The sequence below is a fragment of the Monopterus albus genome, unplaced genomic scaffold (genome assembly GCF_001952655.1).
Source record: "Monopterus albus unplaced genomic scaffold, M_albus_1.0 scaffold367.1, whole genome shotgun sequence".
Classification (NCBI taxonomy): domain Eukaryota; kingdom Metazoa; phylum Chordata; class Actinopteri; order Synbranchiformes; family Synbranchidae; genus Monopterus; species Monopterus albus.
Window position 1 is genome coordinate 583,235 of NW_018128247.1, and position 17,685 is coordinate 600,919.

Consider the following 17,685-nt stretch of genomic DNA (forward strand, 5'->3'; position numbering starts at 1 on the left):
GCCCTTATCCCCATTTGTATGATTCACTTTATCAGGACCATAAAGACCTGAACAGGCATACATGTTTGTCGTGCAAATTAATTTCTTTTGAGTATACTGGACACTTTACTGCAGTTGTGTGAACAGTTTTTGCAACAACAGACTGTTAGCAACATTTCAGGTGTGTTCACTTTCAGTGTTGGCTTGTTTCCAAACTGTCTGATCCTTTGACTGTGTGTTTAGACACACTGGACCCTGTCACCATGCTCTCAGCCCTTAGCAGTTAACTTGGTGAGTATGTTATCATAACTTGTAGGAAAGGCGGACAAAACTATTCATACAAGTTACAGACAAGGGTGCAGGTTCACCCTTGCAGCCTTCAGTCATGCAAAGACATCAAAGCCTCTGAAGGAGGTGGCCCCTAAATTCATGTAACATCCTTCGCTGTTCCGTTCTAACCAGTGCATGTTCAAATATGACAGCTGGACAGAGATAACTAGAGAGTGTGTGTCTGTGTGACTTACACGGCTGCTGTTTGTATTGTAAAGGTAGTATAAGAGTGCCCTCTGCATGCATTTTCAAGACACTTGTATGAAAAGACCTCAGGCCTCTTTAGCACTGTCTATCTTATCTAGTATACTGTATATGTTTCATTAGATCTGTTGTGCATTCATTAGAATGCATGCTGAAACATTCAAAGCACGTTTGATTGTGTGATTTGTGTTACAAACTGAGCACAGAATGAGATTATGGTGAGGGGACCATTCACAAGGTGAAACATGAATTGTAACTTCATTCCCAAGTATACTCACTCTCTCTATATGAAAATGTAAAATTTTTACTGTCAGTTAAAACAAATTTATTGCACTTCTATAGGAGGACCTTGGAGCTGTGCAATAAATAATAAATAAGGTGCCAGTATATTAAAAAGGGTGCCTTTTCATAAACAAACAATTTATGAGAAAGTGAAAAACCCCTATACAATGTGACAAGTTTTGTTTTCATTTTCTCTTTTGTTTGTCACTGTACAGTGGTTCTGCTGTTAAACAAATTCCCAGGTTTTCAGGTGTTGCATACCTTTATGTGTTTGTATTTTTCTCTAATCAGCTTCAGTCTCAGTCATGCAGTTTCATGCAACATAGTTTACAGATCAACCTTCACTGTGCCACAGTGTCATTTCATTACAGCAAACAAACCTCTCTGTAGAAAGCAGTGGCTTCAAGTTCAGCAGTGAGGTCAGCTTGGATCAGTTTGGTGCTGCAGCAGCATACTGCATAAAAACTGCAGCACTAAAAGGACAGCGGATGTTCAGTAGATGCTAATTAACTACAACAAAGAAAGCTGCCACCACACTGTCTGTGGAGAATGACCATCCATAGGACATGTGGCAACCAGTCAACATCAACTTCTGAAGAGCAGCTTTGAAGACGCAGTGTGAGATGAATGTTGTGTCTTGGCTCCTTTATGTAGGTTTTGTCAGTGAAAGTAATTTCTGATCATAGTCTCCCTTTGTCTGGGAGCCAGTAGCCCAAGCAGACCAGTCAAGGCTGCTGAGTAGATAAAAGTACTTCACTGAGCACAATGTGCTCACTGGAAATTTCTTCTTAATTAAACAAACAAAGCACTGTTTGCTTGATGTGTAGGTGAAAGAGGAGATCATGTGGACTCAACCAGAAAAGGCTTCTATAAACATCGCCCCCCCATTTTTATCCAAATAAGTGATTAGACAAAAATAAGGGATGCCATTTTGGTCCGATATGATGTAAAAATGTTGGGTTTTAAAAACCGAAAATGTGGGTTTAATAAGACTACAAAATGGTACAGTCGTTTGATCATGTACAAGTTCATTAGACTGTGGGCGAATGTTCGGACAATGAGAAACACAGAGCTCTAAAGTGAAGAAATGCTATCTTCAGTCCCCCTTGTCCATTCACAAAACCACTAAAAATTCCGCATGCTCATGATGTACTTCAGATGATTTAATTGAAAATAAATATGCACACTAAAAACCTCATTTTAAATAACTGAAATGAATTCTCAGGAGCTATAGACTGCAGCTTGGTAACATATTCTCCTGGGTGTGCTCTGCTCAGATAAGAATGGTGTAGTGGTTGAGCGCAAACTATAGCCCTGGGTCACTTCTGTCCACATACTGTATGGAAGGAATACTCTAGTCTGGTCTGTTTGCTCAGATGTGGCTCTGTGGTACAAAAAGTGTTGGTTTGCCACTGTTGTATGCCAGGCACCATATGAACACTGCTTTGGATGCATCAGAACCTCATCTCCACAGTTATCTGAAAAACGTCACCCAATGTCCAGTTGTATTTGTTATAATCATGTAGGTTTTCTACAGTTAGATAAACACCCAGTCACAACAAACCAGAAACTAAAAACCTTCTTCAGCTCTCCTGCCTGCTCTTTCTTTTGTTTCTTCACTTTTCCATCCTCATCTATTTTGCTTGTTTAACAGTAGCCTGATTAGTCAGATTCATTACTTAAAAATAAATGTTTTCCTGTAACCTGTTTATATCTTTTTTGTTTGTTTGTTTTGTTACGTGTATTTATGCATGAATGTTTGTGGATCTAGGCAAGACTGGAGTTCCAGTGACTGGGAGTCAAAGCCACACACTGACAAGAACTCTACATCCTTTGCATTAAAGCAACAATGTGTAGCTTTTTATATTAAAATAACTGTTTCAACATCATTTTGGTGGTAGACTGACTTCTACTAAGACGAATGGCATCTCTGCTATTTCCACTGTGAGCCCAGATCATCTGTTACTGCACTATGTAACTGTCGATCAGTGTCCTGGAAGATTCATGTGATAGCTGCATGTTGCTTTATGGCACCAGAACCAAGCTCAGTATTCTTACATTCGGAGACAAAACCCTGGGCATTTACTGAGTTCAGTTCAGTTCAGTAACAGCTTCGTCTTGTAAACAAATGCACTTGTCCATGAGAAGGGGTGAAATCTCCACTAATCACAAGTGTCCTGAGACAACTTTTGATTTGGCACTATACAAATAAAACTTATTAATCGAACTGAATAGTATTTATAACACTTGGGTACAACTCACTTACACTCAGCAACTGTAGGGGGAGAAAAAAAGTACAGGCTTTGTTTTTTGTGTCAGATCAAACCTTTCTATGGGGCAGGGTTACAGTGGACCTGTATATTCACGGTAGTAATGGTGTTCAGTCCACAAGGAGGAGGTGTAGCTGAAATGGACAACCAACCAATAAAGAGCTAATTTTTCATTTAGTATGAAATATCTTACATTATAGCTCATTTATTTGTTAGAGGGAATAATAGCAACAACAACAATACTACTACTACTACTACTACTAATAAAGCTAAAATAAGCCAGTAGAATTAATTACAAGTTAAAATCATAGTCCTAATCTATCACGAAATGTTTTAAAGCTATTCAAAATGTAATTGTTTATTATAGTAGATATACTATACTAGCAATGTTGAATGTTCCTTTTCTTTTTTTAAACAGTATACAACAACAAAAGAAAACAAGTATACATGCACTGTGACATATGACGTCAGCTGAGAGAGCTTCGCATGACGTCACCGAGGCTACACTGCGTCCATGTTATGCTCCAGCCTGAGGAGGGAGCCCGGTATGTCCTCACTAGGATTATACACTGAATATTATCCAGTACCGTGTTATGGTTCCAGCAGGTTTTACATTTCGGGCAGACCGCTGCACTCTTGCTTTAACACCGTACATAACGTTATTTAGGAGACCGTGTCCTCCTGCTGATCGCAGACCTAAGGAGCAGCCCCGGGATTTCTCCGCTGTGCTGGTGCAGAACAGAGGTAGGCAAACACCAGCATTTATCGACAGCTTCACTGTCACATGATCATGGCATCCCCGTGCAGTGATGACAGTGGTGACTTCAGTAACAGTAATAAGTAACGAGTAATCGTGCAGGTACAACATATAGAAAATCGAAAAGCAAAACCCGTTCTTTCCCCGTGTTAAATCATTAATGCACATGAAATAAGTGTAGCTGGCCCAGGCGGCGCCTCAGTTGGCTCTATACTACACATATTTTATAAAACAGCAACATATTCTATGGGCTTCTGATGTTTCTTTGCTTAATTTGATCAGCAAAGTAAGGTGCAGCTGCAGCAGCCAGATGTGAGGATGTATGGAGCAAAACTGTTACCACTGACACAGTGGAGCAGAGGCATAACAATGCACAAATGGTTAGGTAATACAGGGGAGACCGGGGATGATGGAACAGCTTTATTTTGAGCACCACTAACTCAGTGGCTGTTCATGCTAGATCTCTCAAACTTTGATACATGGTTCCCTTATTTGTCTACTAGAAACAAACTCACTTAGATGATGACTACACCATCACAAATTATGAGTTAATGTAAAATACAAAGAGGTCAGTTGTTACAGCCTACAGTACCCCACTAGTGGGGCGAGCTGGGCATGGACTTAACAGCGAGGTGTTATTTGCTAAAATAATAGCCATACTGTCTAATTTATACAAGGATTATAGTGAATAATAAAGAATGGCCAGCTTTTTAAAACAAGGAAACCATTTAAAAGGACAAAAACATTTTAGGTTAGGTTTGGGGTAAGGCATGTCAGGCTGTCAGATTCAGGTCAAAATGTTTTCCAGCCTACAGACTGTAGGTAACAGTGAGTGGCAAGAAAAAGTAAGTGAACCATTTGGAATGACCTGGTTTTCTACATGAGTTTGTCATAAAATATGATCTGAAATTCATCTAAGTCACAAATAAAGACAAACACAATGTACTTAAGATATTAACAGAATTATAATTTTTTCTGTATATATTGAACATTAACATTCAAATTATTGGTAAAAGTGAACCCTTGGATTTACTAATTGGTTGAAGCTCCCTTTAACTTCAGACAAGCACTTCCTGTAGCTGTGGAAGCTGCACGATGTTCAGGAGGAATTCTGGACCATTCTTCCTTACAGAGCAGCTTCAGCTCAGTCGTACTTGTAGGATGTTTTGTGTGAACAGCTCTGTGAGGTCATTCCACAGCTTCTCTGTTGGATCCAGGTCTGGGCTCTGTCCAGACCACTCCAAAAGAGTTTCTTGTTTTGAAGCCATTATGTAATAAATTTATTTTAATTTATAGGGTGTGTTGTACATAATAATACATACTGTAACATAAAACAACCATTAAAGAGATACAAAAAAAAAAAAAAAAACAGATAGCCACATCCATCAGACAGATTACTTAAAAATATTAATGAATGAATGACACTTTCAGCTTTTTCACGTTAGGGGTCGCCACAGTGAATCGTTACACTGATGATTTTACACCGGATGCCCTTCCTGATGTGGCCCTGACTTGAACCTGGTGTGCAGCAGCGAGCGCTGTGCCCTAACCTCTAGTCTATCAGGGAACCCCCTACTTACAAATAATAATAAATAGGATAAAAGAAAAACTAGATTACAGCTATAAAACCATGTCTTAAGCGAGGATTTAAAAACAGTCATGGATTGGACCAATCTAATACCAATCTGGTAAAGGCAACTCATTCCAAACTTTGGGGGCTGCAACTGCAAAGGCACGGTTACCTCTACATTTTTTCCTTGATTTTGGAACAATCAGAAGTGAGTGATCAAAAGACATAAGAGGTTTGCGAAGTTCTGACAGGCTAAACCATTGACTGTTTTTAAAAGCCAGGATTTTAAACTGGGTCCTGAAATGAGCAGGTAACCAGTGGAGAGAGTCTAAGACAGGAGAGATATGCTTTTATTAGTGCCAGTAAGAAAATATAACATCCTCCTGTAGCTTCAAGGTTTACTTTTTACCCAAATGATTCCATGCAAATATCAAGCAGTCACTGACTCTTTGTGTGTGTGTGTGTGTGTGTATTTAGAATGCCGTCTCTGTCGGAGCAGCTGCAGGAGGTGCGGAGTCGGGCTGAAGTGTGCTTGTACTCTGGTGGCAGGGTGGTGGAGGTGCGGGCTGCAGTGATGGCCATGGCTAATCTGCCCTTACCACCCTGCTCCAAATACCACCACATTGCTGCAGAAACCATGGTCATAGAAAACAGCTTTGGAAGCAACAGAAAGGAGGTGAGAGAAAACGTGCACATACAATATCCCCTTTTGCGGTTACCCATATCACATCAAGATTGTAGGTTATATTTTGCTAACCCTGGTAAACAGGCAGTGGTGTTGACTATTCTATATTGTACAGGTAGAAAAATCAAATAAAATAGTTACAGATGGAGTGTAACTGCCACAGCTGACAGCAGCATTGTTTGGTTTGTTGCAAACTGTTGGGTTAATGGTTTATTTCTGTTACAGCTCAGCAGCTAGTCCTGAAAAACAAGAAACATCAAGGACTTTCATTAAGGAGACAAACTAAGATAAGATTAATCGATTAAAATGTGTTTTTAGTGATTATGAATGATTAAAGACAAAGCGAAAGTGGCTTTAAATAATGGTTTGATTGCAACAAGTGTGCTTAGTGCTCAGCTTAGTCCAGTAGCTAGGACAAGGTTAAATCCCAGCACTTTAACTTCTCAGCAAAAAATAAATAAATAAATAAATAAATAAAAAATAACTGCTGCAGCTGCACTTTAAAGCAGCAGGTCAACTTTGAAAACATTAAGCATGACAACAAGTTAGAACCTGATGCCCTTATAACAGAAAACTGAGCAGGCGACAGAGTCGCAGCAGTATGGCCTAGAGCTGTTAAAGGAGGGTAAGCTGGATGTATCTAGTGCTTCAGGTCATTTGTCAGAAGGGAAAGTTGGCCAGTTTGATCTGGTTAACAATTTTCACCTCCTACCTAAATTTGACGAGGGGTATCTGGATCTTCTCTTTGTTTGAATGGTTAGTTGATGCTAGGGAATGGACTGACTCAGACTGAACTGTATTACTGCAGTGTGTCCTAACGAGTAAGGAGCAGGAGGCTTACTCAGCTTCAAGTGTGGCTGACAACCAGATATGTGAGACAGTGAAATCTGCTATGTTTAAAGAGCCCATGTTGCTTTTCCTCGTTTTTTGACTTATCTACAATATTACAGCAGTGAATTATCATCGTAGACGTGACCTAAAGCTAAAAAAACTGAGGTGTACCTATGCTCTATAATTTTTATGAAGAAGCAACTCAGTTTATATAAGTCTAGCAAACTCTCTAACAAAATTAAGTATTACGTGATAGTTTAAGGATTTCCATGACTGGCCATAATCTCTAGGCAGCTGCACATTCATGTGAGCTTGCCTGACATCCACGGTGCCATTGTAATAGCGGAATTTTTTGATTGCTCATGGGTTTGTGGATATATTTTACCTCCTGCTGCTGCACTGTGACCAGAGGATTTAGATAGAAATACAGGGCCTGAGGCTACTGCATGTCCAGGAATGTTCCTGTACAGGGACTCGCTGTTTTACCTGACCTGGTCTAACCCACTAGCAGCTGGCCAGTGAAGCTCCCCACAGTGATGAATGATCAGCTCATCGAGGCTGGATTCCCCCAGAGCACAGTACCTGTTTGTTTTGACTGCTTGAGGGCAGTGTGTCTGCTGCATGTGATGTGTTGCTCATTAACCAGTGGATTAACGACCCGTGATGTTACTGTTGGTGCTACGCTACTTGGATGGAATTAATTTCACTACTTTGGGACTGTATGTGCAGGGTGTCTGGTATACTGCTCTGAATGCAGACCAGCACCACTCTCTCAAAACACTTCATAATGGTTGGGGTGAGTGCCACTGGCCTGTAGTCGTTCAGGCAGGTGACCAGGCTCTTCTTGGGAAGGGGGATGATGGTTGTGGTCTTAAAGAAGGTGGGAATGATGTTCTGGCTGAGGGAGAGGTTGAAGATGGTGGTGAGAACATCAGCCAGCTCACTGGCACATGCCCTGAGAGCCCTCCCAGGGATGTTGACCGGTCCTGCCTCTTTGCGGGGGTTGATCTTCCTCAGGACTGTGCGTTCCTGGCCTGGTCGACAGTACATGACGTATTTCCCAGTAACAAACTCCTCAGTTGTTTAGGAGTCTGATGGCAGAGGGAAAGAAAGAGTTTTTCAGTCTGGAGGTCCTGCATTTCACACTTCTGAACTTCCGGCCAGAGGGTAGGGAGATATTGATAATTTGGTGATTTCTAGTATAATGCATGCCAGCCTGGTAACCTACCATAAGGTGACAGACCAGCATTACTCATGCCAGTCACAGAATGCAGCTATCACAGAGGGGCCTAGTCCAAAAATAATAAAACTTGGATTCAAAGATTATGTTATCAACGGAGGTAGTAAGAAGAGAACAGCATTATGCAAAGTCTAATGTGCAAAAGTCAACGACATATTCAACCATTTACTCAGTCGTGACAGCCAGATGTAAGGTTAACTGTATGTTTCCCTTTCAGATTGAACTAGAAACTTAAGGCTGTTTACCTTGTGGCTAAATTTTTTGTTCTCTCTTTCTTCTACAGACCCTTGTATCTCTGCAGCGCTTGTCTACAGCACTGAACATCCTGGAAAAATATGGCTGCAACTTGACAAATCTCAACAGGCCAAAGTACTGGAGGACAGTAAAACACAACAACCCGGTGTTTAGGGCAACAGTTGATGCTATTCAGGTAATTAAAAACATTTTTATGCAGTGCAGTTGAGTATTACAAGTACTTCTATAAAACTGTACTCTAATGAGCTAAAGAATTTACTGTATCTAAGACATAGAACCACTGACCATGTAACTCATTTCATAAAAAATGCCTTTATTAAATACTGATGGCATGTTTAGTCAGTCTGCAAATTATCTGTAAGTGTTGAACATAGACTGCCTGACAGTAGGAACATGGAGGCTAGCTCTATATGTCACTGTTTATAATCACAAATGTGATACTACATACAGTATTTTATGTGCTTACAGTAAATGAAAGTAGTGAGTTAGCAGAGATAGAAGCTTGCTCATTCATTCTGACCGATGCTTCAGTTTGGCACAGAATAGTCACTGTTCAGTTGTTGAATAGCCTGAATTTGTTATCATAGGTTATATGGTGGAACTAAGACTTTGATCACTGATATAGGGGCCACCACAGTCATATGAGTTCAACTCCTGCTACTATGTCCTACCTTCTTCCTACCTTAACTTCACCCATGGGCTGTTGCAGTTGCGGTATCTCACTTACAGGACATGATGTAACCACACTGCTTGACACAAAACACCAGCAAGACCAAGAATCTCTCTCTCTTACTGTGCCTGGCCTGAGAATATGGACACCCTGACTATCATGCACATTATGCCCTACATGGGTCAATAGAGATGGTTTCCTTGCAGCATAACAAAGGATTTTGTTGCTTACATGTCACTGAAACAAACACAGCCACATTCAGCTTTGATCAGCTGTTTTCAAATGGTTAATTTTACTGCAAGCCATGCAGGTTACAGAAGAAATTAAAGGGTGACCAGTTTTTCCTTTTGCCAAAATGTCAGCAGGATCATCAGCTGTTTTTTTCACTGCTCACACACACTGTACTGAACAGGGGAGCAAGGCAGGTTTCTGAGGCAAAACCTGGTCTGGCATGTGTCTGCCATCCCAGGACTGACCTAGAGCATACTTAAGGAAAACGGGACAAAGACACTTGTCAGCCCACCACATCATAGCCTTGTAGTAAGCTGACATTTGGGCAGTTAGTTTAGCTATCTAATGTAAATGTGTTTTTGTTTTGATGCTAAACTATTGCTGAACACTTTGCAGGTGTTGGTTATTCTGTTTTTTGTCTGGGCCAGCGAGCTTCCTATTCAGTGTCAATGGAAACCAAGTGTTGCTGCTCAGTACACCCTGCTGTGGGAGATGGGGACAAATGGAGCCCAGCGACGTGACAGCCCAGAGTTGGAGAAAGCTCAGCTTTATGTCAATATGTTGTGACAGAGTTCAGTGACAGCTGGGTGAGAGCCAAGTGGGATTATCTTGATTTCAGTGGAAATGCAAGCAAAGAGTTATATCTCTAAGGAAGAAGCAGCAGGAAAAGAAAGTTGGTCATTGCACTGCTCCAGTGAGAGAATTTTCAACACAGTGGAGGAGAACTTATCATCACGGTCTCTGGCTTCCCACTTCATTACAACATATCTTTACTGAATATGTAGCAGTATATAGTATGGCGTATATGTCATAAGGCATCTATCCAGCCATAGCCCAGCATGTAAATTATGTGCTCAACACAACACTGCCAGAGTCAAGTGCCAGCCAACTACTTTCTCTATGTGTGAACATCTCATTACTAACACACCAACCCGCCATTTTCATGTTGAGAGCTAGTGTCAATATCGAGGATCTGCTCAAAGGCTGGAGTTATCACTTACTGTAGGTGAATGTTTTTTATTGGCTGATATGTATGTATTTTAATGTGACTGGCTGTTACTTAATTCTTGCAAACCTTTTTTGTTTCATATCCACTTTGTTATGTGCTTTTAATAGATCCCGACAAAACCCACAAGCCAAAATGCGTTGGTCCTATAATAAAGTTGTTCTACATACCGCAGGTGTTGCTGTAGTTTTGATCTCTCGAGTTTGTTTCTTCTCATACATGCAGTTGTGTCTGTATACTCAGCAAGAGGTCAAACACATTCCCAGTTGGTGTTGGGCTTCGTCTGGGTTGTCCCTTGTCCTGTTTGTGATCTTCATGGACAGGATTTCAAGACGCAGCAGGGGGTAGAAAAGTGTCTGGTTTGGGGACCTCAGAATCGCATCTCTGCTATTTGCTGAAAATTTGGTTTTGTTAGCTTCATCAGACCATGACCTCCAGCACACACTGGGGCATTTTGCAGCCGAGTGTGAAGCGGCAGGGATGAGAGTTAGCACCTCTAAGTCTGAAGCCATGGTGCTCTGCTGGAAAATGGTGGACTTCTCCCTCCGAGTTGGGAGTGAGTTGCTGCCCCAAGTGAAGGAGCCTACTGTAAGTATCTCAGGATCTTGTTCATGAGCAAGAGTAAAATTGAGTGTGAAATTGACAGGCAGATAGAGGCAGCTTCAGCAGTAATGCGGACATTGTACCAAACCGTTGTGGTGAAGAAGGAGCTGAGCCAAAAGGCAAAGCTCTCAATTTACCAGCCAGTCTACATTCCAACCCTCCCCTGTGGTGTAGAGCTGTGGGTAGTGATCGAAAAAATAAGATCATGAATACAAACGGCTGAGATGAATTTCCTTTGTAGAGTGACCAGATTTATCCATTAGAGATAGGGCGTGGAGCTCGGATATGCGGAAGGGACCCAGAGTTGAACCGCTGCTCCTTCACATCAAAAGGAACCATTTGAGTCGGTTCAGGTATCTTATCAGGACAATTCCATTCTGTGCATGTCCATCTGGTAGAAGACCCTGGGGAAAACCTAGGACATGCTGGAGAGATTATACTGTATATCTCATCTGGCCTGGGAATGCCTCAGAATCCTGCCAGAGGAGCTGGAACACGTCTGGACTACCTTACTGAACCTGCTGCTACCGCGACCTGACCCTGAAAAAGAAGTAGAAAATGGATGAATGAATGGATTTGAATTAGTAATTAAAATTCCAAATTTGTGGTCAATCTTTGATAAAGAATGATATTTATCAGATGAAAATCTGGCACCTGCATTTTATTGTCTTCCAAAGTGAGACTTGGTCATAGTACCTACACTGATAATCCCATCCCATCCTGATCATATCCTGGTCCCTACCTGAATATGGCCTGATCCACTTCCAGATCTTTATCAGAACTGTACTGAAATCTGTCCTGAAAATATCTAGACTATTTTACTCTCAATCCCAAGGAACATTTTTCTGTGCTGACACAAAACTTTTAAATAAAAAGGTCTATTTTAAAATCAAAAGTTTGGAAAACAACAACAAAAAGACATTTAATTCACATTCCACCCTGTTTGTTCTTTCTACACGCAGGGTGGACGAGCAGTGCTCTGTCTCTATGGTTACTCCAATCAGCAGTCAGATGGACTCAGCTTCCCTGATGATGTCACAGATCCTGATGTGGGCCGTGTTGCTGCAGTAACACTAGAAGTGATGAGCCTGAGGATGGAACTGGAAATGCTTATTAAGGTCTGTGTGTGTGTTTGCACCTGTTATTACTCACATTATGGGGACTGAAGTATGTTTACAGTCACATGTTGAGTGTGTAAACATGTAAATCATTGAATTTTAGGGCGATGACTTAATTTAAGGTTAGAGTTAGGTTAAGGTTAGGGAATGTTTCCGGGGGGGGTTGTACATGGATTAACAGGTTAGCCAGATGATCTTTCAAAGTGTCATAGGACTTGCTGTTATGCCAACATGTCTGCAATGTCAAACATACTATGGAGCAAGTTTGTTCTCAGGCTTATTAAATGTAAACAGGACAACCTGTTGCTATTTGTAGAAAAACATTGAGAAATGCTGTTATATTTTGCAAAATAATAATAATAATGGTAGCAGTGCTAAGTAATACATTACACTAATACTAGCTTTAAGAATATTCTTGCACTTTACTTTCACTTGTTCCTGGTTTCTTTTTGTGCTTGTGCTTATTCTGAATATGCAGAGATTATACAAAGCTATATGAATTCCAATGCACACGCGTCTAGATAATGATGTGGTCATGAAAAACTATTAAGAGAAGAAGCTATTCTACACATCCACTGTATGCACTGGAATTCCTTTTACTTTGTGGATTTATTCTGCTCTGGCTACCTGCAGAAAGGTACAGGGAGAGAGAGAGGACACACTATGGGAGAGAGGAGACACACAGTTAATGACATGTAATGCTGACATATAAAAATAAAATGGGGAGGGCAGGTGGGAGGAGAGGAGCTCAGCAGCATGGGACAACCCTCATCCTAGACCTATAACTAAGTCTTGGTACACCAAACCAAGCATACCCTGCATGCCCAATAATTTCATAGATATCACTACAAGGTTGCAAGCGAAGGTTGTCCTATTGACTAGAAACCACTGGTACAGTTAAATATACTCAGTGACAACAGGACGGCCCAGGCCCCCTGTCTGCTTGTGGTTACTAAGATGGTTGTCGGTCTTATCCCTGTTCAGCTGCATTAGTTATCATGTTATGAAACATTGGAAGACATATCACAACATACTAAGTAGCTTTCTACCCTCCCTCACTATCCTACTAGAATTCTATTGAAAAACAACAATATCATATTAAGCTAACTATAAGCTTTATCAAAAAGGAAAGTCTTAAGGCTAATCTTAAAGGTAGAGAGGGTGTCTGTGTCCCGAACTGAGACTGGGAGTTGGTTCCATAGGAGAGGAGCTTGATAGCTAAAGGCTCTGCCTCCCATTCTACTTCTGTGGACTCTAAGAACCACAAGTAGACCTGCACTCTGAGAGTGAAGTGCTCTGTTAGGATGATAAGGCTCTACGAGGTCTTTAAGATACAATGGAGCCTTGTCATTAAGGGCTTTGTATGTTAGGAGAAGGATTTTAAATTCTATTCTGAATTTTACAGGGAGCCAGTGGAGAGAAGCTAATATGGGAGAGATATGATCTCTCTTGCTAGTTCCTGTCAGTACTCTGGCTGCAGCATTTTGGATTAACTGGAGGCTTTTTAGGGAATTATTGGGACATCCTGATAGTAAAGAGTTACAGTAGTCCAGCCTGGAAGTAACAAATGCATGGACCAGGTTTTCAGCATCACTACTGATTTTTGTGATATTGTGCAGGTGAAAGAAGGCAGTTCTAGAGACTTGGTTTATTTGTGATTTAAAGGACATATCCTGGTCAAAGATGACTCCAAGGTTCCTCACAGCAGTACTGGAGGCCAGAGCTATATCATCTAGAGAAACTATAAGACAGCAGATTTCTAAGGTTTTCAGGCCTAACCTCAGTTTTGTCAGTTTAAAAGTAAGAAATTCCAAGTCATCCAGGCCTTTATGTCTTTAAGGGAGGCGACAGTGGTGTGGCGGGTAGGGCAGTCATCCCCCTACCAGAAGGTTAGAGGTTCGAATCTTGGTGCCTGCAGTCCACATGTCCTTGGGCAAGATACTGACTTAGTGGAGCGCCACCTCCTTTCCAGTTTTCATGATGCCTCCTTTAGGGAGCAGAGCTGCGAGTTGTACCATGGAGCCTCCTCTGTTTCACCGACTTCTTTCACAGTATCAAGTGTTGTACGCAGGGAGGCTGCAGCACTGTCAAAATTATCAACTTGTGTGGGAGTAAAGTTAAGGTGGCCTCCTTCTACTGTGTTGGCAAACGGTACTGAAGTAGATAAAGACGGAATTATTTCCTTAAACTTGGTAACAGCATTGCCAGATAGACATCTGCTGTAGTGGAATTGTTTCCCACATAGAGTATAATCCATTAATGGAAATTCAAAAGTTATTAGAAAATGGTCAGACAGAAGAGGGTTATGGGGAAAAACTATTAAGTGTTCAGTTTCGATGCCATATGTCAGAACAAGATCAAGAGTGTGATTAAAACAGTGAGTGGGTTTAGTTACAGTTTGAGAGAAGCCAACTGAGTCTAATAATGAACAGAATGCATTGTTGAGGCTGTCATTGTCAGCAACTACATGAATATTAAAGTTGCCTACTATGATTATTTTATCTGTACTAAGCACTAAATCAGACAAAGTCTGAGGATTCAATTAAAAACTGAATAAGGACAATAACAAATGGAACTGGCTATTGAGTTTTCCAGTTTGGGTGTGAGAGACTCAGGGTGAGACTTTCAAATGAGTTATAACTATGTTTAGGTCTAAGGATGATTAATAGGCTTGAGTCAAAGATCGCTGCCACGCCACCACCTCGGCCTGTGTTTCGAGGGATGTGACAGTTACTGTGACTAGGTGGAGTGGATTCATTTAGGACATATTCTTCCTGCTGTAACCATGTTTCAGTCAGACACAATAAATCATTGTGATGTTCACTTTTTAAATCATTCACTAACAGATTTGGACGAGAGAGATCTGATATTTAATAGTCCACATTTGATTGTCCTGGTATTTTTTTTTATAAGAAGAGTAGTCTTCATTTTAATGAAGTGCTTATGAATAACTCCTCTTGAGGTGTTTTTTTTTAATTTATATACGCTGATCAGCCATAACATAATGACCACCTGCCTAACACTGTGTACACAGGAGTCAATGGGGCTGTTGTTTGGCACTCATGTCACTCTGCAGCTCACTGTGCATCTTCTGTGAATCTGTTTGCTTTCATAGTTCTACTGTGAGGAAGAGCATGAATGTGTTGACCATTCAGTAAAAAACTTATTTAAAAGGAGTGAAAACTGTGGTCATGAGGACGAGTTAGAGAGAATTGTTCAGACAAATTCAACAGCCTCATCACTCCAGGTGTGATATCACCACTATAGCTCTTGACTCTTCCTCTTCATAGAGACTAATGTACGGTATTTTGTGTACAATAGTTTCTCATTGTCCACCATTTTAACAAAGATTAAGGCAAAATGGAATCTTTTGAAAAGTACAAATGGAAGTTAAAAGTTTAATCTACAGTAGATCAACCTCATCATCAGTGAGCTGTGGGCGTCCATGACCCTGTCACCAGTTCACCATTTGTCCTTCCTTAGACACTGTTGGTAGGTACTAACCACTACAGACCAACAACACCCACCAAGACCTGCAGCGTGGGAGATGCTCTGACCCAGTCATCTCACCATCACAGTTTGGCCCTTGTCAAAGTCACTCAGATCCTTACACTTGCCCATTTTTCCTTCCAACACATCAACTTTGAGGACTGAATGTTCACTTGCTGACTAATATACCCCACACACTGACAGGTGATACTGTAACAGATAGTGTTATTCACTTCACCTCTCAGTGGTCATAATGTTATGTCTGATCGATGTAATGTATGTGGTTGGTGGGGCAGACAGAGTCTCTGTGGGTTACTGGGAGTTTTGGGTGTGCAGAAGCTGCAAGAGATGCAGAGAGGATTGTAAGACTGTGTCCTGGTCTCAACTCTGGGTTGTCATAATTTAGGTTGTAAAATAAACTCACCCAGATTTCAGATATGAGAGTCACATCATTCAAAGTGGGATGGATGCCGTCTCTGCTAATGAGACCAAGTTTTCCCCAAAATGTTTTCCAGTTGTCTATGAAGCCCACATCATTTTCTGGGCACCTCCTAGACAGCCAGTAGTTGAATGACGACATTTGACTAAACATGTGGTTAGCAAGTACAATTCAGTACAGGCACAGGAAGAGAGTATGATTACCACAGGAACAAGAAACAGCAGTCCAGCAATGATCCAGTCCAGTGTCACAGTGGAACATTCCCATCATAATTTTTGATCTGTGTGGAGATTTTGTTAATATTTCTGAGTAAGGACGAGTGTAGTGCAGCTTTAAAGACTCAGTGACGATATTTAAATCCACTACATTTAAATGTTTATTAAATACAAGTGAATAACTTTTCAGTTGTAACATAAATGTCTAAAAATGTACAGCCATTTTAACACTGATTGTTTCCACCTGCAAATCTCTGAAATCATTATTACTGGATCAGACTGAGGTTACAATCAGTGGTTTATAAATATCTTATGTTTCTTATATGTTTGATTTCACCTATTGTTATGGTTTAGTCCCCCTCACCAGGAGGGTGAGGGAGAACTGAGGACTCAAGAGTGCAGACCCAGGTGCTAGTAAAAAAAGGTGGTTTATTGGTGGCCTCACAAAAAGGAACAGAGTCAATGAATACATACAGCCAGTGTCGGACAGAGATGGTTGAGGAGACCAGGACAAGCAGATGAGTAGACAGAACAACGGCAGGAACCAGGAGAGTTAGAGGACTAGGACAGACAGGTGAGTAAACAGAACAACCAGGAGGATTAGCAAACGACATCAGGGAAACAGAGTAGTGAACGAAAAGAAAGAAATCAACTGCACAGGAACTGTCAGCATTGAAATCAATTACGCATTGCTAAACTCATGGAAACAAACATACAAAGAGATCCACAGCACAGGAACTGTCAGTGTGGACTTCTAGAAACGTATAACACAAAAACAACATATAACCAATGTACACAATGAAATCCACAGCACAGGAACTGTCAGCGCGGAAATTAAAAAGACGTATCACACATACCATGAACGCAGGTATGTCTACAGGTATTTCAGTATAATGCTCTGGCGAAGACGGAGCGTCTGCCAGAGGTATACATAAGGAGGAAGGTAATCATAGGAATGCACCTCAGCTGTGCGCACCGACAAACGAGTCACTAATTACCAAATGCCCCTTATGGAAAGAAAATATATTTCCAAATATATTACGTGTAAATATATGTAAGTTTTTTGTGTCTAAAATATATTGCAAAATATGCTGAATAATATCATGCATTAATATATTGGAATATATTAAATAATGCATTAGCCATTGCCGCTTTTCATATATTGAAAAATGTGTAAATATAAATATAAAACCTGAAATATCACATGGTCATAAGTATTCAGACCCTTTGCTGTGACACTCATATATTTAACTTAGGTGCTGTCCATTTCTTCTGATCATCCCTGAGATGGTTCTACACCTTCATTTGAGTCCAGCTGTGTTTGATTATACTGATTGGACGTGATTAGGAAAGCCACACACCTGTCTATATAAGACCCTACAGCTCACACTGCATGTCAGAGCAAATGAGAATCATGAGGTCAAAGGAACTGCCTGAAGAGCTCAGAGACAGAATTGTGGCAAGGCACAGATCTGGCCAAGGTTACAAAAAAAAATTCTGCTGCACTTAAG

General features: G+C 40.9%; 1 protein-coding gene across 1 annotated transcript in view; it reads left to right on the forward strand.

Moving 5' to 3' along the window:
• The first annotated feature begins 3,568 nt into the window (after positions 1 to 3,568).
• The window catches only part of rnf31 (ring finger protein 31), an 83,238-nt gene continuing 69,121 nt past the window's right edge, over positions 3,569 to 17,685 (forward strand). Inside the window, exons 1-4 of the mRNA XM_020585478.1 lie at positions 3,569 to 3,809; positions 5,870 to 6,068; positions 8,432 to 8,578; positions 11,876 to 12,031. Coding sequence (XP_020441134.1) covers positions 5,871 to 6,068; positions 8,432 to 8,578; positions 11,876 to 12,031 — 501 coding nt within the window. The 5' untranslated portion in view covers positions 3,569 to 3,809; position 5,870. The remainder of the gene's footprint in view (positions 3,810 to 5,869; positions 6,069 to 8,431; positions 8,579 to 11,875; positions 12,032 to 17,685) is intronic.